The sequence below is a fragment of the Triturus cristatus genome, chromosome 6 (genome assembly GCF_964204655.1).
Source record: "Triturus cristatus chromosome 6, aTriCri1.1, whole genome shotgun sequence".
Taxonomy (NCBI): domain Eukaryota; kingdom Metazoa; phylum Chordata; class Amphibia; order Caudata; family Salamandridae; genus Triturus; species Triturus cristatus.
In genome coordinates, this window is record NC_140589.1 from 981,894,553 (window position 1) to 981,918,814 (window position 24,262).

General features: G+C 42.6%; 1 protein-coding gene across 6 annotated transcripts in view; it reads right to left on the reverse strand.

The window, feature by feature from the left end:
* The window catches only part of RRBP1 (ribosome binding protein 1), a 250,849-nt gene that overhangs the window by 68,694 nt on the left and 157,893 nt on the right, over nt 1-24,262 (reverse strand). For all 6 annotated transcript variants that reach the window (XM_085611756.1, XM_085611754.1, XM_085611752.1 and 3 more), the window contains exons 18-20: nt 22,504-22,541; nt 18,588-18,678; nt 11,768-11,860 (exon numbers count right to left, since the gene is read on the reverse strand). In XM_085611756.1, the coding sequence (XP_085467882.1) occupies nt 11,768-11,860; nt 18,588-18,678; nt 22,504-22,541 (222 nt within the window). The remainder of the gene's footprint in view (nt 1-11,767; nt 11,861-18,587; nt 18,679-22,503; nt 22,542-24,262) is intronic.

Genomic DNA, 24,262 nt, shown 5'->3' on the forward strand with positions numbered 1-24,262 from the left:
TGCAAGTGTAACAAATAGCATATGAACCTTTGTATGGAAGCATCAAGGGGATTTATATTATTACAATAGAATACAAAACGCTTCCATTTAGCTGCATAACAAGCTCTTGTAGTAGGTCTTCTGGCCTTTCTAATAATGTTCATACAGTCTGGTGGAAGATGCAGATAACATAACACTGACTTCAGGAGCCAGATCGCTAGGTTAAGTTCTTTGGGATCTGGGTGCCTGATTTCTCCATGGCTCCATGTGAGGAGATTGGATGTGAGATGCAGCTTTTGATGTGAAATTACTGATAGCTCCAACAGGGTTGTGAACCAAGGTTGATGGGCCCATGGGGGAGCTACTAAAATCAGTGTGAGGGATGTTTGCCTGAGTTTCCTAACCACTGATGGAATGAGTGGGAGAGGCAGAAAAGCGTAGGCAAAGGTCTATGACCAGTTCATACATAGTGCATTGCATTTGGAGAGCGGGTGTGGATACCTGGAGGCAAAGCTTGGGCATTTTGCATTCTTCTGTGTGGCGTAAAGATCTATTTGAAGAAACACCCAACTTTGAAAGTATGGGAGGAGAACTTAAGGGTGAAGTTCCTACTCATGGATTTGCTGCCTCTGTCTGCTGAGAAGGTCAGCAAATTGATTCTCTACTCCTAGGAGGTGTTCTACTAGGAGATAGATTGTGTGGTGTATATTATTTCCAAATGTCTAGAGCTATGTGTGACAGTTGCAGAGTGTGTGTCCGCCCTGTTTTTGTATATAATACATAGCTGTCATGTTGTCGGTGTGGACTAGGATAGCTTTTTCTACAAGGTGAATTTGAAAGGCTTGGAGCACTAGAAACACTGCTAGCAGCTCTAGATGATTTATGTGGGGAGCTTTTTGCTTTTGACTCCACAAGCTTTGAATTGTGTGATTCTGGAGATGAGCTCCCCAACCAGTCAGCGACACGTCTGCTGTTGGTATTGTTTGTGGAACAGGATCTATGAAGGGCCGTCCTTTTGACAAATGTTATGGGTCCCATCACTGCAGAGAGCGATGAGTAAGGCCTAGATAGTTTTGAGTGTTGGAAGGTTGGAGATGCGACTTCAACACATTGACTGTAAACCCCAGTTGGTACAGTAACTGCAGTATTAAGTGAGTGTGCTGGAGACAATTTAGGTACGTACTGGCTTTGATGAGCCAGTTGTCCAAGTACGGGAAGACATGAATGTGTTGACTTCGTAGGTGAGCAGCGACTACTGCTAGACATTTTGTAAATACTCTGGAGCTGTGGTGATTCCGAATGGGAGTACTTTGAACTGGTAATGCGGCCCGCTACCACAAATCTGAGAAATTTGCGATGAGCGGGATGTATTGGAATGTGGAAATACACGTCCCTAAAGTCTAGAGTAGACAAAGTCACCCTGCTGTAGAAGTGGGTGCACTTGTTGAAGCGTCACCATATGAAAATCTTGGAAGCAGAGGGCTGATTGTTGCCTTTGTACAGTGTAGAGGCAGAGTCTGAAGAGATATTCTTGGATCCCTCATGTTAGAAGGTGCTCCGAAAGGAACCATGACTAGAAGAGGACTGTAGAGCTCCCATAGATTTTGCCACGTCCGTGTCCTTCATCTTCTCTAAGGACGTGTCTACTACAGGACCAAAGGGGAGTTGTTTGTCAAATGGTGAGTTAAGAACAGAAACTTGAGCTTCTGGTTTAAACCCTGAAATTCTTAACCATGCATGTCTTCTTAGTAACACGCTGGTATTAACGGCTCTAGCCAGAGTGTCAGCCGCATCTAAGGCCCACCTAATGGAAGAATTAGAGATGAGCTTTCTCTCTTGCACTAGGTCTTGGGCTTTGGACTTCTGCTCATCAGGCAGGAATTGGAGCAGTAGCTCCATTTTGTCCCAATGCGCCCTATCGTACCTGGCTAAAAAGGCTTGGGTATTAAGCAGTGCCCTAGTAATTTGCAGCTTAGGAGGCTACTCTCTATCCAGAGGCGTCTATCAGCTTAGACTCTTTGTCCGTAGGTGGAGCTTCTCCTGAAGTCTGAGAACTGATCCTTAATGAAAACTGGGTCTGATGGTGCAGGTTTAATATTTTTTGTCTATCTTGGGAGTGAGAATACGTGTACGAACAGGAACCTCAAATATGTCATCCACATGTCTTAACCTACCTTTGAGCATGTGGAGTGTGTGTGGATCTTTGGGAAGTACTAAGGGTTTGAAAAAGGAAATCCTCCTCTAGGGATTCTTTATGTAATTGTACCCGATGATATTCAGCTGCTGTGCTTAATAGCTCTGTGTAACCTACGTTGTCATCTGGTGGAGAAGGTTTAGTAGGATAAAGGTCAGGATAACTATCTGTGGGAGAGTATGTATTATAATCCTTCCAGGGGTCTGCAGGTGAAGGATCATCGCCCCCATCCTGATCAACAGGTGTATGTGGTAGTGGCTAATTAGTAGGAGTAATTAGCAAATTCTGTGTTTCTGGGGAAGGAGGTAATGGAGATGGAGGAGGAGGAGGAGGAGAAGGAGGAGGAGGAGGAGGAGGAGGAGGAGGAGGAGGAGGAGAAGGATTAGTACCAGCATGTTTCCTTTTTGAAGGAATGTGATAAGTGTCCTCTGACTCAGACTTGCGTTTATGTGGCAATTTGGTTGCAACATGTCCAACTTTTTTGATTATTGTACAGTTCCTTTTATTTTGGGTCCGGATTTGCAGGTGGGACATCGATACGGGGTTTCTATGGTGGTATCGGAGAATCTTTATGTTTCGGTGCTGAAGTTTAAGGTTCTGGTGTCTACGGTGCTGACAATTTGGTTCCGAAGATGGTTTTGGTGTCGAAGGAGTTGGGTCTGAGACTCGTTTCAGCCCTGAAGGTTTCGGTTTGGTGCCCAAGTGTGGACGACTTGATCCCGAGCTGGAATGGCTTTAGCGTGTGTTTCGGTGCCAAGCCGGAAGGGGGGCGTTGGAAACATTTTCTCGATGCAGACCATGGTCGAAAGGCAGAGGTAGGACCAGAGCCTTTTTCTAGGGCTGAGTAGGACTTTGGGGCAAAGGAGCTTCGGTACTCACGATACGCTGTCCTTGCAGAATGTCTTCGTCCAAATCGGATTCGGAGACTGCTATAGTATCCTCCTGTTCTTCCTCAGCCCGAGTGCATCACCGGTCTATTGTTCGGAATCTTCTCCGAAGAGGTCCAGAATGAATCCAGTGTGTTGGCTCTGCATGTCGCGGCATCAAGCTAGATGGTCGCAGAGTGTTTTCTTCGAACTGAATGATTTACATGCGTCACAGTCCTGTTCGTTGTGCTCCGGAGAGAAGCACGCTTCATGTGAGTCCGTGAGCGTGAACTTCGCTTGGCACCGAGGGCGGAATTTAAATGGAGTCCGTTCAATCGACTGCGAGTAGGACCGACGTGGGTAGGTCTGAGGGCCTTCCATGAGTTTCCCGATCGAAAAGAGCTTTTGTATTTGATATGTTATGCGGAGAAAGGTGAATACACGATCGAAAACAATACCATAGAGAGTAAGTGAATTGCACACAGAGGGGAGCCCAAGAAAACTGTTTCGAACCGGAGTGCACCAATTCACGTCTGAACCCGATGGTGGAAAAAAACAATCTAACAATGGAGTCAATGCCCATGCGCACTATCACCGAAAGGAAGAGTCACCTACCTCGTGACTGGAAATACTTCTTTGAAGAAAAAACACTAGCAAACATCCGGAACCAACACTAGATGGCAGAAGTATGCAAAGCATGTGAACTACAGCTCACATGCCTCGAACATATATTTTTAAATTGACCCTTTAAAAGGTAGAACTATCAATCAGGTCAGGATGAAGGTGCATTTGTACTTTTTCTTTTTAAATAAGCCTATGGGAAACAATAATTCTTAATGTTTGATTCCATACAAATTGGGAGTTGTTCTGTACAAAAAGGTCCCATGGAAAGTATATGCACTAGTCATCTATAACACAAACCTAATGCCTCTTAACATCACTTGTTAGGACTCAAAACATGGGTTTCATGGCTAAAAATAAGAACGTTATATACAATTTTAGAATACACTGTATTATGATTTTCAAGATATTTTAAAACATTTTGAATATGTGCATGGCCTTCTCAACTTTTAATTAATGACAAAGACAAAATGATAAAGTTTCAGGGGGTATTACTTCGGGATAAAGACCTTCAGCATTGGGAACTCTATCTTCTAACAAACCAAGGGCACTGAAGATCTCCCAACATTCAGTTACTAGTTAAGTGCAAGTGTTTTCCGTGAGAAAGAGTTCCCAGATGTTAGAGTAGCTAAAGGGTTTGGGATTGCTAATAAGATCTGAAGCTTGGACAAGACCTAGAGTGGTTGTATATTTTGTGGAAACTGCTAGAACAAGTGACATAATTGCTGAATGTCCGGATTAGTCAAGATTTCTTTTTCCACTGACAGATACATTTGAAATGTACTACGGATAGAACAACTACTTGTGGAGTGGTGGTGGCAAGATGCCTTTGTAATGGATTGCTTTACATTCCATGAAAATCTCAGGATGCATGAGGAATGGAATTCTTGTGGCAGGGAATCAAGTGATCATTCCAATTCTGATATATGCCTCAATTTCTAAAATGTTAAGTACATGTTGTTGTCATATCGGCACAGATTCTGACAATGTGCCAGCCTTATCAGATTATTTTGCACACACAGTGAAGTAGGTAGGACAAGTAGCTTTGCCATAAAGTTTAATAGATCACAGGAAAATCTTCTCACATTTTCTGTTCATTACATTGCCTACAGACATTCGTACGTACAGGGCCTGGGAGACCAGAATTAGATTTCAGCTGTACTACGAGTAGTAACTGCTGCTGCAAGAGAACCATGGATAGAGAAACCATGCAGGAGCAACAGAACTCACAACAATATGGATTCATTAGGGAGCCTACTTATCGGAAGTGCACTGTACTGCTTTATTTCCCACTGGTCATGGGGTTTCTTTCGAAAGTTTGCATACATCTTTTACATATCACTAGCTATCACAAATATACCATTTGGTAGAAGTGGATTTGACATGTATTACTTACCATCACACTAATTTTTTTGACCTCCAAAGGGTGAACATTTCCAACATCTAGCACTTAATTTAGTATGCCATCCTACTGACTTAAAGTATTGAACAAGTTGCGTACCGTTGGTAATGCTCCTTCTTGTAGAGACTATCTAAATGCAGATTCTTCACCTTAGAATTGGTCCTCGAGTGTCAGACTGGATCTAGAAAACTTTAAAGCAGTACCCCAGCACCGGGTGGAGGCACCTGTGGGTCCACACTGATGTTGTCCATGCCAGATGTGAAGCATGCAGCTATATATAGGAGCCACCCATCACCGCAGACAGTTGCTTTCTTGACACTTCCATGCTCATAGACACAGAGCTAAAATTACATTTGTTGTGACCCGTGTGAAGACCAGGATCTTTTTAGGTGAAAGAGTCCAGTTTACTAAACGTGGAGGATGGGAGGGTTGGATAGAGTATCTACTAGAAAGAGCACTACTTGTAGGAAGTAACTTGTTGTTCTGATAGAGACTGCTATCTGCAGAGTCTTCACCTTTGAATAGATTCCAGAGCAGTACCTCGGAGAAGGTAAGTGCATGTAATGGCTCAAACTTAAGTCCTGAAGAACCAAACAGGCAAAATGCCAGCTGTAAGAGACTTTGCTGTACAGACAGTAGTGTCTCGTGAATGTATGGAGGTATGCCCACAGTAGCCCGCAATCCTTTCAAATGTGTAGCAAATCTTGATGCAGAGTACGATCCCGCAAGAGAAGGTTCCTTTCTGCACCACTTTTCCTTTCTCTGCAACTGCGAACCCAACAGAGAGCCGATTGTCCACTCTGTGTTCTCTGGTCCAACTGATGTAGAATCTGAGAGCCCTCTTAGGATCCAGCCGATTAAGTCGTTTCTCCTCCTTAAAGGGGTGAGGTGGAGCGAAGAAAGTCACAAGAGTGGTGGTTCGTCTGATGCAAAAGGGAATCACTACCTTAGGCAAAAAGGATGCGCAAATCCGAATAACCATCTTATCTGGATAGCAATTGGGTAACAGAGAGGGCCTGACGCCCACTCACTCTCCATGCCTATTTTATGACTATCTTAAGATTGAGCAACCTTACAGGACAGCATTGCACAGGCCCAAATGGAGAACATATTTGAAAGGTCAAAACTAAATTTAAGCCCCACTGGGGAATATAGAAAGGTGAAGGAGAAACAAATGTAATCCTTTAATGAAATGCATCCTGCTAGTGATTTAAACAAAGAAGGCTAGTCTGGAAAATGTAAAAAGTCAAAATAACCAACAAGTACCCTTTAACAGTGCCAAAGCATAGCCTCGCAGAGCTAGGAACAACACTAACAACAAAACCTCGGACAGTTTTGCATGAAGTGGGTCAACCTGTTTGGTTGCGTACCAGGCCATATACTTGTCCCAACGCCAGGTATATACAGATGTGGAGGTCCGCCTAACTGCCAGGATGACATTCATAACCTCAGAAGGTCAAGAGCATGGAGGCAGAGGCATGCAGGTTCAAGAACCTGCACTGCAGTTGCAACAGCAGATCCTTCTCGAAGGAGCAGCAGGACAGGACGACAGATTCATGCCAGAAGTTCTGGATACCATACTGTCAATAACCAATCCAGGCCACTAGGATGCCTTGGGCCCGGTTGCTCCAGATCTTCTTCAGAACTGGGGACATTAGTGGTATAGACAGGAAGGCGTAGAGGAGTCCAGAGTTGTACTCCACGTAGAATGCGTCTCTGAGTGAGAGTCACGTTGGAAATTATAACATGAAGAACTGCTGCCATTACACGTTCTCAGCGATGGCGAACAGATTGAGTCAAGGTTCTCCTCATTCACATTTTACCAGCAGGATGGAGGAGGCCCAGCAGCCTCAGAATCATCTTCACCGAGATCCAGGTCTTAGGCTGAATCTTCTGGATCACAGCCCGAATGTCCTGGACTCCTCCAGGGTATAGGCTCGAAACCGCATTGTGTCCAGAATGGCTTTGATGAGGAGGAGCATTTGAGAAGGAATCAGGTGTGAATTAGGCATGTTTATAGTGAACGCCTATGACGTTTGGAGGACCACCATAGACTGGAGGTGAGTAGTGACTGCCTGGAGCAAGCCCGCCTTAACAGCTAGTTGTCAAGGGAAGGGGGAAACCAGGCTTCTGAAGATGAGCTGCGACCATCTCCGTTACTTTCATGATTACTTACGGGTCACTGGTGAGAACAAATGGAAGCACATATTTGAAAAATGCTTCTGGCCCGCGGATGAACCGGATGTAGAGTCTGTGGGCCTGCAGGACATGGATGTGACAATAGGCATTTTGCAGGTCCAACACTACCATCCAGTCTCCAGGGTCGTCGGCAGACATGACCTGGGCCTAGGTGAGCACCCTGAATTTGTCCTTTTGTATGAAGGCATTGAGAGGGTGATGGTCTAAGAGAGGGTGAAGGCCTCTGTTCTTTTTCAGTAGGAGAAATTATCAGAAATCAACACAGCCTACCTCTGGCATAGGCACCCTTTCCATGGCACCTTTGGCTAAAAGAGACTGTACTTTGTAATAAAAGGCCAGATGGTCCTCCATCAACTGTAATAGGGATTGTGGCAAAGACGAGGGGGGTAGGTGAGAGGGGTCCAGCAATGAAAGTGTATAACCCTGCAAAACTATCTATAACACCCACTTGCCTGCAGTGATGGCCTGTCACTCTAGCAGAAAAGGCCACCTACAAAGTGGCTGTGTGTCTTTAAGAACACGCTAAAGAAGCTTAGCGGCTCTAGCAGCCAGATGTGTGGTTAACTGGACTGCACGCTGCCCCGGTGCCCACATACAATGTGGGAACCTCAGCCACAAAAGGGCTAAGATGTTTGCTGTACCCGAGGTGGTGGCCGACAGTACTGGAAGCTCCTACCAAAGCCACGTAAAGGGTGAAAGTGAGAAGACATTGGACATGGTGCTGTGGACAAGCCCAGGTAACATGCTGGTGCCTACTGTCTTTGAACCACTCGAGTGCAGAATCAGCCTTGGCCCCAAAAAGTCATGAACTGTCAAATGGCATGCCCATGAGGCAGCACTAGATATCAGTAGAAAACCTTGTGGAGCGCATCCATGCATGCCTTTGGATGGCAACATTGGTACCAGTGGCTCTGCTTAATGAGTTGGTTGTATTCAAGGCTACCTCAAATAATAAACTTGCTTGCATCACAGCCACCCTGCATGGCTTGGGAAATAATGTGTCGGGCTTCCTCAGGAACAACCGGAAGAATCTGGGCCACAAATTCAATAAGGCATGGGTGTTGTGCCCCAGAGGACATGTGGTATTTACCGAACACAAGGCAAGGCTTGTGAACAAGAACATTTTGCGTCCAAATGTGGTAATCATTTTCGACTCCCTATGGGAAAGAGCCAAGAGAACGCATAAGGGTTAATTTTACCAACTGAACCCTGAACCACCAGACTCTCAAGAGTAGGTTGTTGAGTGAAAAAGTTTGGGCCCTTGTGTGCAGAGTGATGGGCGATGTGTTACTTGACCGGGGGGCCTGTACAGGGCCTGGCCCTGGTCACTAAAAGTGTGTCAGAAAAAGCTTTGTTAAAAGGGAGGAGGGGCTCGGAAAGTCTGGCCTTGCTGAAGGACTTTAACTAGTACGATGGATGGTCTTTAACTCTTAAGTGGGAAGCCGGAGGTCAAGATCATCACCATTGCAAATTATGCAGTCTTCAGAAGCAGGCCCAGGAGGAGAAAAAAACGACAGTGTCTGGAGACATGGCTAGGCCACTAGTGTCTTGAAAGTCATCATACTAATTGGTATTCGGATATGGTTGGGCAATATTGTCTAATGCATTGTAGCATTCGCTGTCAGAGTCAATACCAAATGTGTCAGGAAGAAACTGAACCCTCCCTATGGCAGAGGGACAGTATTGGTATCAAAGGGATTGCCTGGCTCAATAGGAATAAGCGGTGTTGAGCGCCGTCTCGGATGGCGCCAGCACAGCACTGTCTCAGAGTTACACTCTCTCTCTCTTTCTCCACACTTTAATGGTGCCTAATAGAGTGAAATTAGCTTCACGGCGTTCTTGTGGAAGAAAAGATTGAAATGACAATTTGGGCACTTTTGCCCCGATATTGGTCCAGGCTTATCTCTATGGAACCAGCTTTGCTGTTTCTCGTATGAAGAGGATTGGTACTGGTTCTCATAGAATACACTGCAGCACTGAAACTTTTGACTGGGATACTCCTGGTAGTCCGATGACTATGTCATGAAGAGAACCTAACCGTCACAAAGGGTTGAAACATTTGCAAACCCTCGCTATTGGTAGTTAGGGATAATTTAACTTCAAGGGATTTCACACTGACAATCAATGCATAGAACCACTGGGAATTAAACAATGTCTTATCTATACTCTTTGTGTATATAATCAGCATTGGAGCACTGCATCATATGCTCTATGATCACTTATTTTGTTGATTGTTACACTTGATTGGAGTCAAAACATTACCAGATGCAAACTATATCAGTCCTGCATTTTGTCTTCTTTGTAAATAATTTTGGTCTGATGAACAGGTCTGGGTAACTCTGGGTTCCTTTTAAGACACATAAGAAGGTGCCACGTTTGAATGACCCTCATGGGACAATTGTTATAATAATAAATACATCTCGGAGTCAGACTGCACTATGGGTAAGCCGTCAACGACCTGGACAGGCATTCTAGATCAGCGATATGGAGTACAGGGTCATGCCAGAAGTCGGTACAGATTTGGGCGTGGATCCAGAGGGCCCAGCTGGTGGTAGGGAGGTCCCGCAGGCAGAAGCCCAGTAGGATGGCCTCTCGGCTCCATGAGGCTCAAAGGCACACTACGGAGGGCCGGCTTCATGAATAAGTGAAGCTTCACCTCTGGGAACTCCACAATCTGTGGAGCTGCCCCAGGCCCGGGAAATTCAGGCTAACTTGTGGAAAGCAAGAAACAGGCTCCGCAGAAGGACTTCAGGAGCTGCGCCTGAAGGCACAATGACATCCTTGCATCTTCTCTGGGGACTTAGAGTGGATTGACTGCATCGAGAGAAGCTTGGACTTCTTTTTCTTGGACTTACCCTAAGGCTTGGACCTCACCATAGCCTTGTGGTGGGAAAGGCTTTGGGCAGTGGACCAGATTTCACCTAGTGACTTCAACCAACATAGAGCTATTTGGTGCTGGGTGACTAACAACTTCGCCTCATGTTCCCGGGTGGCCTTAGGGTGGATCTGGACACAGATGCTGCAGGCCATGGAGCGATGGAACAATCTCAGGCACCACAGACCAATCAAGTGGGGATCATAAAAAGACATTGTCGGGGACATTCCCCACAAAACTCAAACCCTGTTTATTGGGTAACATTTCCTTGCACACTGGAACATTTTTTTCCCTGAAAAATCCTGTAGAAGTTCAAGAAAAAGTGGATTAATGACCTGGGTATCTTTGGATCTGCACCTACTGTAGCATGAAGTAAGGAACTGATGTCAGATTGCATGAGTGACGCCTACAACCTGCCACACATTTCAACCCTCATTTTCATTAAGTGCGCCACATGATCAAGATGCAGCAGATTGAGTGATTCCTGCTTCACCAAAAATGGGAAAAAAAATATGCGTCTCTGCAAGTTACCTGCATGCAAGAGGTGCATGGTAGCCCAACCAAATTCAAACAGAAATGGGCACATTTAAGGTTAGCAAATTACTTCATGTCATCAGGGGCCCCATAGCTCAATGAAATTAGGAACATCAGCACAGCTTGTTTAGTTGAGGTGAACTACATCTTACACTACCAGAATCAATTGGGTTAACAGAAATGTGCTGCAAATGATGACTTGAACTAATCTGGTACAGTTAGACATAGTAATATTACACTTTGCATGTTCACCTCAAGCTCCCTCCTCCAACAGAGAGCACGAGGCTGGAAAGGAGCACACAAAAGTATGCTTTGATATCTGGGTGATCCCCACAGCATCAAAGGCCATGGTATTTGCGCCTGTTGGAGTGTGGGGAGCTTCTCTTATGATTGGATTTACCTACTTTCCACAGCAGTTTAGCAGTATACCACATGCCATTTGAGATTGTGAGATGAGGGTCACAAACAGATCCTCAAGGAGCAAGTAGTCTGTGCTGTAGGCAAGTCCCCTTATCTCATGTGTACCCTCCTTAATGATATCACACATGTATTTAAGTTTACATGGGATCGACGTATCGTAAGGAGTGATATTACATTACAGCCAACTCTAGAATGATTGGTTTCCTTCTGTGGTCTAAGAGTGACTATGTGGACTCCATGGAATCCGGAAGAAGAAGGTCAAATGTCTTTAGGGGGTGGGGAATTTAACAAGATGGAGTTATGTGCTGTAGTTGACAGGGGGCATGACGCATATAGTCCCATTGAGTCCTCTCACCATATGCGTTAACGATGAGGCAGAAAAATCCCTACCCAGTGAGAGCAACTGCTTGAATCCCAGTGCGTTTCCCATATGCTCTAGTATAGATTACTTGGTAACTTATAAGAAAGTCAGGTGTTTTGTAAACCCTACTAAACATACTAAAAATACAGGCATTGCTATGTTCGGTGTTCCTCAAAAAACTACTCAAAAATAATATTCAGAATAACTTTACTAATAATGGGAAAAAACTAATTGCAGTAACTATGTAGTAACCGTCAGGTGTTTACAGTGAATGATTGTCAAAAGTATTAAAAGATAGAATGGAAAAAACACACACCTGAGCCTTTTTACAAGAGGCCACTTTTTCTGCAGTGTTTTTTTCTGCTAGACTTAAAGCTTCCATAGCTTGCCAATTCTTCTCACGCAATTCCTGCAAAATAGAAGAATTAAACATCTGAATTTTGACATTCAACATGCATACTCTAGGAAATAAGATCCAAGTTGCTCAATTAACCCCAAAAACATTGTTTTGGGAAAATGAAAACAGAATTCTAAATGTATTACTTACTTGGAAAAATTATTATTAAACTTGTCAATGTTAATAAATTCACATACTTCTGCCTTCTTCTGTCTTGCAGTATTCAAAAACAATAGCCAAACGTAGCCTGTAGATGGCATCAGTAGAGTTATGCCATCAGACCCTGATATGGTCTGAAACACCAAAAACCATCTTGTTTTTTGTTGACCTTATAGGCTCTCTTCATGGTGTCAAACCTTTCCCACACCTTTTCTTACAAACTTCCCTTTCATCTTGTGAGGGGTGGGTTGCAGACTCAAAATGGCCAACCACATAACTGAGCAGTAGTATCTTGGGGGTAAAACATTCCCATGACTGCCCTGACCCTTGCATAACATTGCTGTTGTAAACAGAATCTTAAAATGTGGTTGTGAAACTGACAAAACCTTTGATTAGGAGGTGTGTTTATCATATGAGTATTTAGATGATGGTTACACATCTGCTTCAACTGTTTGATGAAAGGGCACAACATTTTCATCCTACTAAAATGCATTTTAGCAAACGCCTGGCTTTGAGGGTCGCATGCGGAGCATGTAGAAAAGGCAATAACAGATCATAGTCACAATGCAAATCATTTGTTGGTGGACCAAACTACTTTTTTAAATTGTGGAGAGTTCCAAGTTGACTCAACCCTATGAAAATGCTGACCACCTGCTGGGAGTTGGTGAGCCATGTCAAGAGAAAACTGCTTTCTATCCATCTTGGAAATTATGGTTAATGCTATATGACACCCTGCTGTGAGTTGGTGAGCCATCTCGAAAGAAAACAGTTTTCTATCCCTCTTAGAAATTATGGTTAATGCTCCAGAAGTTAAAATGAGGACACCTTTTCTATAAATTGCTTGATGTTTTCTTCATCCAATTGAGAAAAAAGCCTGAATTGAGGGGTAAAGCTTGTACTTCCAGCAACAGCAGTCTGACTGTGATCTACTTATTCATTAAAACTATTTTGTAAAGTTACAGTAGAACGCTCACATTTTATATTGAGGACAACTTCGAGGCACTGAACGCCATGTTGCTACATGAGCTGCAGAATCAAAAGCATTTCCTAGAGAGACTTCAGTAAATTAACAAAATGAGGGGTTGAAGTCCCCCCTCACAAAAAATGCTCAGTTAAACATGTCCTTCCAACAGCAGCAGCAGTCTGTCAGTTGATTTGAACAACTAGAGTGTTAACATTCACTATTGATGACAAAGGTGAGGCACAGCTGAATGCCACTTTGCTGGAACTGAAGTACTGAATGTGAAAGCCTTTTGAATGGAGGTGCCTGTGGTAAACGAGTCATGTGAGCTGGCATTGCATTTACATACATGCAGATATAAAATCAATGGGTTTAAAAAAGTGTGTTAGGTGGAAGAATGTTTCTTTTAGCTAGATTGGCACCATCTATTTTTACAGAAACCCCACCGCCCCCATGCCCAATATCCCCTTCCACATTAGATTTCCAGACAATTTATCCGCTGTAACTTAATAACTCCTTAATTCTAATACACTACCACATTTTGGTAGACCGAGAAGGATTTTTAGTCATTTAAGTTTATGGGGGTAGATGTTTATACAAACATGCGGGAAGCTGTTCTCAGGCAGTTTTCATATTTAAAAATGAGATTTTGGGCTTCAATGAGTGGTTCGATCCTTCAAAGGATTTACTCTTTTCGCTTTCATTTTTCTTTTTACTTGCGCAGCTTCCTTTTGTCAGTAGCTACATCAAAAGTTGAACCTCTCTACATGAACATGCACTGCCTATTAAATTACTCATATGGAACTGATAAACACAATACAAAATATATTTGGTCTATAAAAGTCCGTCTCTGCATACCTCAATGATGGCAATGGCCCTTCCTGCAGGGTCACCTCCAAACCTTTTGCCTTCCTCCTCCCCTTTTTGCTGCATTTTTTTGTTGGCTTTAGGACCCAGGGCACTTTACCACTGCTAACCAGTGCTAAAGTGTATGTGCTCTCAACTTACAATATGGTAACATTGGCTTATCCACAATTGGCACATTTAATTTACCTATAAGTACCGAGTAAGGGCACTACATATGCCCAGGGCCTGTAAATTAAATGCTACTAATGGACCTGCAGCAATGATTGTGCCACCAAGTTCAGTAGGTAGCCCTTTAAACCGGTCTCAGGCCTACCACTGTAGAGCCTCTGTGTGCATTTATAAACTCCCATGTCGACCTGGCAAGTTAACCCTCTTGCAAAGCCCAAACCTTCCTTTTTAATACATACAAGTCATGCCTAAGGTAAGCCCTGGACAGCCCCAGGGGCAGGGTGCAGTTTATTTTAAAAGTTGGGAATGTACTTTTAAGCTTTACATGCCCAGGTAGTGAAAAACTCTCAAATAATTTAACTACGGCAAGGCCCATCTCTCCCATAGGTTAAAATTGAGATTACCGTGTACATTTTATAAGTGTGATTTACAAATGGGAAAACATCAATATTTAACGTTTGGTGTCTCTAGACTCAATTTAAAATTACAAATTAATTGTAAAATCAGGCTTCAAGGTGTTTAGTAAAACAAATGACACTTTTAGAAAGTGGGCATTTTCTTACTTTAACAATTCTGCGCCTCTGCCCGTCTCTAAATACATGTCTGGGGTGGGTGACAGCTGGGCTTTGTGCATTCCCTCTAGACAGCCACAATCAAAGAGAATTTAGGTATGCCTAATGGGCCATTCACATCCCGATGGGCCATCCTGGGCAGGCTGAGAGGTACGTGATGACACATGAACCTGAACAGCCTGTCCCCACACAAAGAGCTGCATACCTCCCTGTAGTGAGTCTGGAGCCAGGGCAGGAAGGAGGTACCTTGTGCACTTCAAAGGCCTCTCTTTGAAGTCTCCCCCCACTTCAAAGGCACAACTGGGTATTAGTACTGGACCCTTTCACCACCAACCCAGTACACTTCTCTTCTGGAGGGCATTCAGCCAGGAAGGAGGACTGCTGTGCTTCTGAAAGGACTGTCACCCTGCTGGACTTTGCTGGACTCCTACATCACCATTGTTGTGCCAGTCGTACAGAAGCATCTCAACTCGAGGCTGACACAGTACCGCTGCCGCCGAAGACGAGGACATCACATCACATCACATCACATCACCGGCTGCACGGAACGGATCATCGACGAGGTATCGCCTTTGTTGAGGGGTTCGACAACTACACAGCTCTAACTGCACGGATCAGAACTAATTCATCGCCTGCATCTGAAGAGATCAACACTGACGCATCGCCGCCTCCTGCTTCTCACACCGGGCCCCAATGTTGATGCATTCCATCCATCCAAGGTACTTTGTCAGCAAGACAAGTTGTCCCTGTATCCAACCTTTGTTTTTTTGCGGTCGGCTCAAACTTTCAGATTTGACCCGGTCAAGCACGACCACATAGCCCCGGTTGGCACTTTATGTTTCTAAGCACTACTATATTTCAAGATATTCTTTAAAAAAAATCATAATTCTAGTTCTACTTACTGGGTTTTTGTCATTTTGTCCTTGTTTTGTTCATTAAGTTAAGTTCTATTTTTGTAACTTGGTGTGGATTATTTGTGTGTGGTGCTTTCACTGTTTTGCTATTTTAGGTTCTGCACAAATACTTTACACATTGCCTCTTAAGTTTAGCTTGACTGATCTATACCAAGCTACAAGAGGGTGAGCACAGGTTAATTTAGGGTGTGTATCTAGGATTGTGGTCCCTACTTGGGAAGGGTGCTTATCTCTTCTAACTAGAGACGCAATTTTTAACACTCATAAATAACTATATTCAAAGGTAAGTAATTAAAACAGGCTTTAAAATAAGTGACTTACATCACACCAGCAATGAAGCAACTGTTTATAAACACAGTGTAACCTGTCATGGACTGCACAGTTTCATAGGCTGGGAGTACTTTAAGTGTACAATACAAACACATGTAAAGGAAAACTTTCATTGAACTGTTGGGATGGAAAAATGCTGGCAGATGGGTGCCCCTGCCAGAGTGCCCCAGCTGCAAAGATGTCTGAATCCCTGGTGCTGTCATGGGTATACACAGATCAAGCATGTGCGCCATGAAATAGCCCTGCCTCAGGGATTGACGACTTGTTGGTCCGGGTGGGCTCCCAAAGCACTACCCTCATAGAAGTGAAAGGCTACAGTTGCTGCCAGGATTTAAGAAGCATGAGCAATGTGGTGGCAGCATACTGTATAGTGATCAGCAGAAGTGAACAGGCCTTTTTTTCACCTGTGTCACTGGAGTGAGCCCTTTAGGTTCACTCATGTAAGTTCCGCTGCTGTGTGCTTAACTCACTCTTGGCCTTCATAAAGTTAGTATTTAGCGCTGTGCAGTGTGTGTGTGTGTGTGTAGTATGCAAGTACTTGGTGTATGTGTGCCTGTGAATGGTACGATACACAGAAGAGTCTGGGTTCTATTTTGGGACAACCAAGGCAGACTGGAGGAGCAAAAGGAGATAAAGGAATCACCCTTCTCCCAAAGAAGGATTTGTGGATTGCTGCAGTCCTGTAAGCTCGGTGGGACAGCGACTGTAGGAAGGAGAGCCACACTCTCCTGCATACTTCAAAGGGTGCTCTTTGATTCTGAGAGAAGTCACTGGAAAGGGGGCTTGAGCAAATAAATCTCTGACGAGAGATGGGGCTGATAAGAGAATCATAAAGAGTAGGGCTGGGACACTGAGGTAACCTTTTGAACTACATGTCACTAATATTCAGGTATGAACCGCTAGTCAATCCCCTCGCCCGAGTTGTGTGGCTATCATATTTAGTAGTCACTCCGGCTGTGCCAGACTGCATTCTGGATGAAGAGCAGTGCAGAGAACAGACACTTAAAAAGGAAGCCTACACCCAACACAAACTTCAAAAACGGAGGCCTTAAATCACATTTAGTGTCTGGAAATGGACTATAAGAAGGGGAAATCGAGACCTCCAAGATTGTCAACTGTCAAGCAGTTAATCCGGCTTTGCGTGGAGGGGAAGCTCTGCAAGATGACTTCTGCCTGTGACCAGGGATGGCGGCTAAGGCCTGCCAGTCCCCCAGCTGAGTGAGTGGTGAGGGGACATCACTAAGGGACAACCAAAAACCACCTGCCCCTGGAGCATCAGTGCCTGACTGCTTACAAAGACAAGTAGGCCCTGTCAGGAAGAGAACGCTGGAAAAGTCAGATCCTGGCAAGTCAATCCATGTAGTGAGGTATGTGAGGAGATGCCTGCTTCACTGATCGGGTCATTGCCTGCGTGCAGGTTCAAGTTGATGACCCCTTATGCCAGAGGGAGGCCACCGTGAAGTAGCCGTTGTCATTGTCGCTACCATGTGGATAGCGCTGTCACCCGTGTGTGGTAAGTCGGCGACTTCATATGCCAAAGGCACCTGTGGCTATGCTAATTGGGCCATTGCCTGAGTTCGGAGCACATGTGGTGACCCTGTCTGTCAGATGGGACCACTGGAAGAGACTAGGAGTGCAGCCTGGTTGATGCGATCATTGTGAAGAGATGCCGCCAGAGTGATCCGTTAGAGGGACTACAGAGACTCAGACTGCTAGTGGGGCCAAACCTGAATGCAACCTATAGTGCTTGGGGAATGACAGACAGACAGACAGACAGACAGACACACACACACCTTTTGTCATAAAAGACAGTATTTGGCTTGACAATCATTTATTGCTGCCATTGAACATACTTTGAGTTATAAGCCTGTGATCATGCCCTTGTATCGATCCCCCCACCTCCCAAGAAGTCTTGGACTACCCAACCCGTGCTGCCACTGAAAGGCTAGTGCTGAAGGGGTACTTGACGCAGTTACTCAGGATTCACAGTAGGCTGGACAGGATATCAGGAGTAAACCATGTTGAAGTACAAGTACATCCAAAGGCGACAAACTGCAACCTAAAAAGCCTTAATAGGATATCAAAGCCAAGAGGATAAATGGCTCACAGGTGAAGTAGAAAGCATTAAGGAACTTGCTGCAATGGACAGTGGTTTTTTTTGTTTTTTTTTTTAAAAAGATGTTCATCTTAAATCTATTGAACTACATACATTCTAAACTATGTTATAAAACCTTACTATAAAATGAAGTGTTGATAATCAGGACTTCACAAAGGTCTAAAGACAATTGCTTCATTTAAGTTTGATTTGATATTTCTGTTGTTTTTTCATTCTTAACCTAATGTTTTGACTTCCCGGGCTTTTCTGCCCTGTAAGCGGTTAGCATATTAGACTGGGTGTAACGTTTCTTTATAGGCTTGTCGTTATTGTTAGAAATGTAATAAAATGAACATCACACATGGTTTCATGTTAAAATGCATACATAACAGCCAGGACAGTGGTGTGTTAGTCGGACAATGGTAAAATGATTTCATAAGAAATAAACTGTAACAAAAAAAACATCTATAGCATTTTGTTACATCTCTAAGAGTCATCTAAAAATTCCTATAAGTTTCATACAAGTAAACAATTGAAAAATGTTTGGGTTAATATGGCAAATCTCAGAGGTATATCCCTTCTCCACCAAAGAAATATTTTTTTCCTTAGCCTGTTCTTTTGGATAAATTCTATCTACAATTGATTCCTGCAGTAAACAATTATCATATCTTACATTATTCTTTATTCTCTGCTGTTCGACTGTCTCTTTGAGATCAACAGCTTCCTTTTTCAATGCTGAAATTACGTCTTCATTCACTTGAAGCCTGAAAGGAAAAACAAACATCTTACATTTTGGCAGCTGTCAAAAATCAACTGCTAGAACATTTCTGCACATACTTTAATTTGTTTAATAATGTCATATGCACTCTTTTACGCTAGGTTTGTTTCAAGTATCATTCTCACTATAAAACACACAGTACATCAATTTTCTTTACATATTCTTACTTTCTCATGCATTTCCATTTTGCAATTTGCCTTACTTTAAAGTGTTTGAGGTCTCCAAGGGGTGAACATATTCCCTACCCCGGCTACCCAGCTTTCCAATCTTTACATTAATGGAGTGGTTAAAATACTTATGAATGTTTCGACCCACAGTCTGACTTTATGGAAGGCCACATCATGTGATTACACTGATGGAAGGTTTAAATATCCTAGCTCAGTTGAAAATAGAATATATCTGGTTTTGGCAATATTTATTACCTTTTAATGCAAAATGACACATTGTTAGTTCAGAAAAAGTAAGCTCTAGTTGCAGTCTTTTCCTAAAGTGCAAAGTAACCACTAGTAAGAGACTAAAGGTGTTGAATTTATCAGATTAGTTACACATTAGAGTCATCCAAAACTGCCCAAAAGTGAGGAAGGGCTAAATCTGTATCCAGAGTAGCACAAAATGATCCATTTTAGCAAGCTCTTATGTGGAAATTTGGCTGTTCCTACATATCAAACCTACCAAGGCAAACATGTGGCTGCAGTCATGGCCCTACATTTTGGGGATCTGGAAGAACAGGTCCCTTTAAATAGCTGAGAATACATTTTTAAAACAACTCATCTAAGTAGCAAATTAAGTATGATACAAGCTACTTTTATATATCGAATATACCCTTACAGAAACTGGATTGGAGAACTTTTGGGATTCACTTGAATTACTTCAAGTGGGGACAGTGCCACAACTTTCCTTGTACAACAGGTTTGTAGCTATGGTTAAACTCTCCACTTGTACTAACAGATATCCATCACAAATGTGACCAGGGCTGCAAAACCTATATGCAAGTACTGAAAGGCATTACGGCTTACACTCTTATGTAAAGCATCAGTTTATAGCCATACTATTGAAAGTGTGGTAATGAAGGAGGAAGGGAAAAAGCAGGGTATGCTATAATGACAACCACTTCCAGGAAGCCTCATAGCATTTGTTTTTATACTGCCCAAGGTATGTTGCTTGAAAGTAAAATGAATAATTACTCCAATGAGTAATCAGATTGCTGAAAGAAAGCTAGCTGTAATGTTCTTAGTCACTGGCTTGATGTGGATTATTGAATCTAGTTTTAACTGGTGCAAGGATGACAAAAGCTAGAAATAGCACTCCAGGAGTATCTGGTTTAATACTCTGAGTAAACAAGACGTCTAGGTGACAAGAGCTACTTTTTAGAAACAAATAAGTTTTGTACCCCCTTAGGTGTGGAGCCCCCTGTCCCAACGCTCCTCCTTAACCCCCCAAATGCTACTCCAAGGGACAATTCAGAAAGGTATGGCAACTTGTGGGGAGAGGATGTAGTCTAACAGCTAGGGTGGTTGGTCTCCAATCTAGGGAATCAGGTTTGATTCTCAGCAATGACACTCAACTTCCTGTGATTCTACGAAAATCACTTTATCTCCCCGTGCCTAACAAAAATGAATGTGTCCTTGTGTAAGCAACTGGTACTCATGTAAAGCGCTCTGATACCCGATACCTTTGGGTCAAGTTCACTTTATATAAAACCCTGAGAAATAAAAAACCTTCTTGAATTAGGCTGTGGTGGGATGATGGTCTCTGTGGTACCTCATTAACTTATTTTTGTCCATGTGCTTTATGTGATGCAATAAAAGGGGTGGTTGTTTTCATTACCAAACTGTGAAAAGGAATATCACATAGACCACATCCTTACAGCTAATGGTTGATCAATTGCTTTATGGTCATCATCCTCTGGCACACTCACTCTTACCATAACATTCTTGTAAATTCCCCTACCTTTAGCCAATAGGCCTATATTATTCAAGCAACCTATTTCTCACAACCAGATTCAGGAAAATAATAGTATAACTTCCTGCAACGTTTTCAATAACAATATTCTATTATAGAAAACACACAAAAGGTGTTGCATAACACTTTTAAGCATAACAAAGGTTGCTATATTAATTTAACTTAAATAATAACCACATTTCCACTAAACGGAAACTCCTAAACGTTTTTTTTCTAAACAATAAAGATATGTTAATATTTCGCTTTCCCTTCCTTAAAACACCAGGAATTACACTGGGGCACCTCATTTTCCGAGTACAGAAATATTCAAAGTATCTAGCAGTATTTTTATACGGCAGTCTGCACATGCAAATATGGCACATTTTAATCAGGAACTTGAGAGCATGCAATAACTTTCCTAGAACCCCTGTGCCAAAGAATTGCACAAAAATAGTTCAGTGACAAAATCCCCTCGATTATGCAAGTCAAAAATGAACACAAAAGTACCATCTTAGGGATCTCAATGACAATCAAACAAACAAGAAAGAATACAACGGTGTGATGATTTCATTAAATACATTAAATTAGTGATACATTATTTAAACAGCCTTCAGAGACAGCCTTCAAAAGGGCTTCCATAATAAAGTCACAGTGTCAAATATCAGTAAGCGGTTCAAAAAGTTAACCCCACAATGTCGAACGGTGATGGAACAAGGTCATCGAAGAATTAGTGGTTCGTCTTGGTGAAATGTTCATCAGATCTTCAATTGGTCTAGGTTTGGTGCTGTAGCCTAACAGAACTACAAGTTCATGCTAGATCTTCATGGTCCTGCAGTAACGGATATATAGCTGGGAAGGATGCATTTTTTTTCTTTACTTCATATGAAACTTGTCCCGGTTATGCAGAGATGAGGAAATGTCTCTCTTCTGTATGTTCTTCCCTTGTGTTATTAAAGTCTTAAAATAAATTCAGGAAAAGGCTTCCTGGATATCAGGCCACAGGTTCAAGTTGTAAAAACTACCTACAGTTCCCCTACAGGTCTACAGCAAAATGCCCAGTTGAAACTTGTTTCTTGGTTTGGTCTACAGCAACTCCAAGTCCTCGAGTCAGCAGAGCATTTCCACTTCTCAAACAGGTATGACTTGTGCTGGTTGAAAACATGTCCATTTGCCATTACTGGCTCTTTTCCAGGCTGATGCAGCGCCCTTCGTTTCAATGAAATTCTCATGTCTACAGTTTCAGGCTTTGAGTATCTTCCTTAGCCAGCCCTTGGAGCAAATTTTAAGTCTCACAAATTGAACATCTGCATGGTCCTCTGCCAGGCAGACTGGAATTCTTTGGTAGGTGAGTGTTCTCTTTTATCTCAGACAGCTCTCCTAGGGTGTTAAGGAAGGGCTAGGAAAAGGAGTATTCGGTTTGTAACTTATGACAACCCTTGCAGCAAAACGAAAAGCCGCCTGTGCAAGTTCTCTGCCTAACATTCCCACCATAACCACATTATTCCCATTTCAGACAAAACCAACAGCTAACCGACTCAACCAAGATATCAAGTACAAGGTAGAGATCAAACTAACGCTCAAACCTCAATGACTAACTATTGCTTCCATTCTATGATTTTGTCTAGTATCTGCCCACTGATTTCACCAAGATACTTTCAGTGCACTAGTGTACATGACTGATGATGAAGGGCTTCAGTAAGGCCAACACCTGATAGGTGACTCAAGAGCCCAGTTTTCTGCTGTCTAGTATGACAGGTATGCCTTACTCTGACTGCTCGCAAAAATGAACCTTCTACTTTTCGCTTGTAACTATTTTTAGTACATTCTGTACCGAAAATGAGCCCTTTGGAATTCAATTAATTAATCTTACCTCGCTTGAAGCTCAATGACTTCTGTTTGTTCTGTAACCTGAATTCAAAACATAAAATAACGGTAGATAATTATTATAGTCAGTGACACATTTAAGTTCCTTTAAGCATTAATTCCCAAATGTTTAGCAGCACTACTTTCAGTAGCAGTTGTTTTACAGGTGGCTTGGGCACTGCATAATTTGATCGGTGCTGATCAAAAATGTTAAAATTATTCAAATCATTTTAATTGATTTGGGAAAGAGTAAAGCCCAAATTAACTTGCGAGGGTTAAACCTGAAACTACAAGCTCAACAGAGATCACTCCAACAGACACTGAGAAACTTGATGGCTTGCAGTAGATACAGCACTGTATAGTTATTTAACAATAGCAAGAGGAATGCACGCAAGATAAACCGAACAGTTCCACGCTAACTATACAGTAAATTAATTGAGGTACTGAATTTCTTGAATCTTCTGCCAGCAATGCACATAAATTTTAATGTCATGGTGAATAAAATGGATTTAAAAATATGAAAACAAAAACACTAATAGGGCGAAAAAAATATGCAACTATGCTCCCCTACTGAGATAACACACTGTCAGAGTCAGTGGGTCAGTCAAGGCGTAATTATTACGAAACTGTTTGATATGGTAGTTTGAGTAGCGACATTTCCTGATCATACCATTGCCTTGTACAACATCACACACTAAGGTACTTATCTAGAACCATTATCAAATTTAAAAAAACTCTGCAGCATTTTGTGCAATATACTGATCTGTGCAAAAAATTGTGCACCAGCATCTAAAGGACACCCTTACACTCCAGGCATGTTTTCCTATCACACTAGTACCATATGATTTATGTGGCGATATAGAAATAGAGATATTTAAAGCATATAGCAACTAATGAATCCGTTAATCTGACCATTACCTTTCCTTATGCAGGACCATTAACTAAACTCGGTCTGTAGATAAGACTTTGTTTCAACAACATGATAACATTTTGTAAACACCAAGACTTACAGATATATGGGTATTAAATGCATTTTTTTTATTCCTTCGAGCAGGTCATTACAAGTTTCTAGGTAATCCGGATGGGGACGGAAATAGATGTTGCCAGCTTCACTGGGATGCAGAGGTTTGTATGAACTCAATGGACCTGAAAATATTCCCCTGGTCTACAAGTGAAATATTCATGGGAAACTACATATGAAATGAGGAATTTCCAGAAGAAGCAGGAGTTGTATCCCTAATTATTTATAGAATCCCTCATTCAAATTCCTCATCACCAGTATTGGTAACTTTGTGAGGGGGTGGGGAGGAATAGGAGGAAACCATTTCACAGAGGCCCTCAGTCAGTGTATTCCCCTTTCTACTACAACATCACCTTGAACCCTAAGTCACCTCCAGGTCAGCTCTTTAATATATAGAGACATGGTAAGACATTGATGCAGCCAGACTTCCATATTCGTTTAACGTTTTCAGTTTTCAGCATGGTGCCACGCCAGAACCTTGGCTTAGTCTCTAGACTCGCCTTTGCTCTCATACAGGATTTACATTTAATATAGCTATGTTGGCATGGATGCAAAATGGACATCAATTGATTAAGTACACGATTGATAATTCCCTACTATATCTTACAGCTGCACAACATAACTTCATGATCAACACCTGACCAATTTAAAATAGAAAGCCACAACTAATGGGTTAGCCACTGGTGTTTAAAACTGCCATAAAGCACAGGACTGATTTGTAAAATTCTTGTTTGGCTGAGATGGG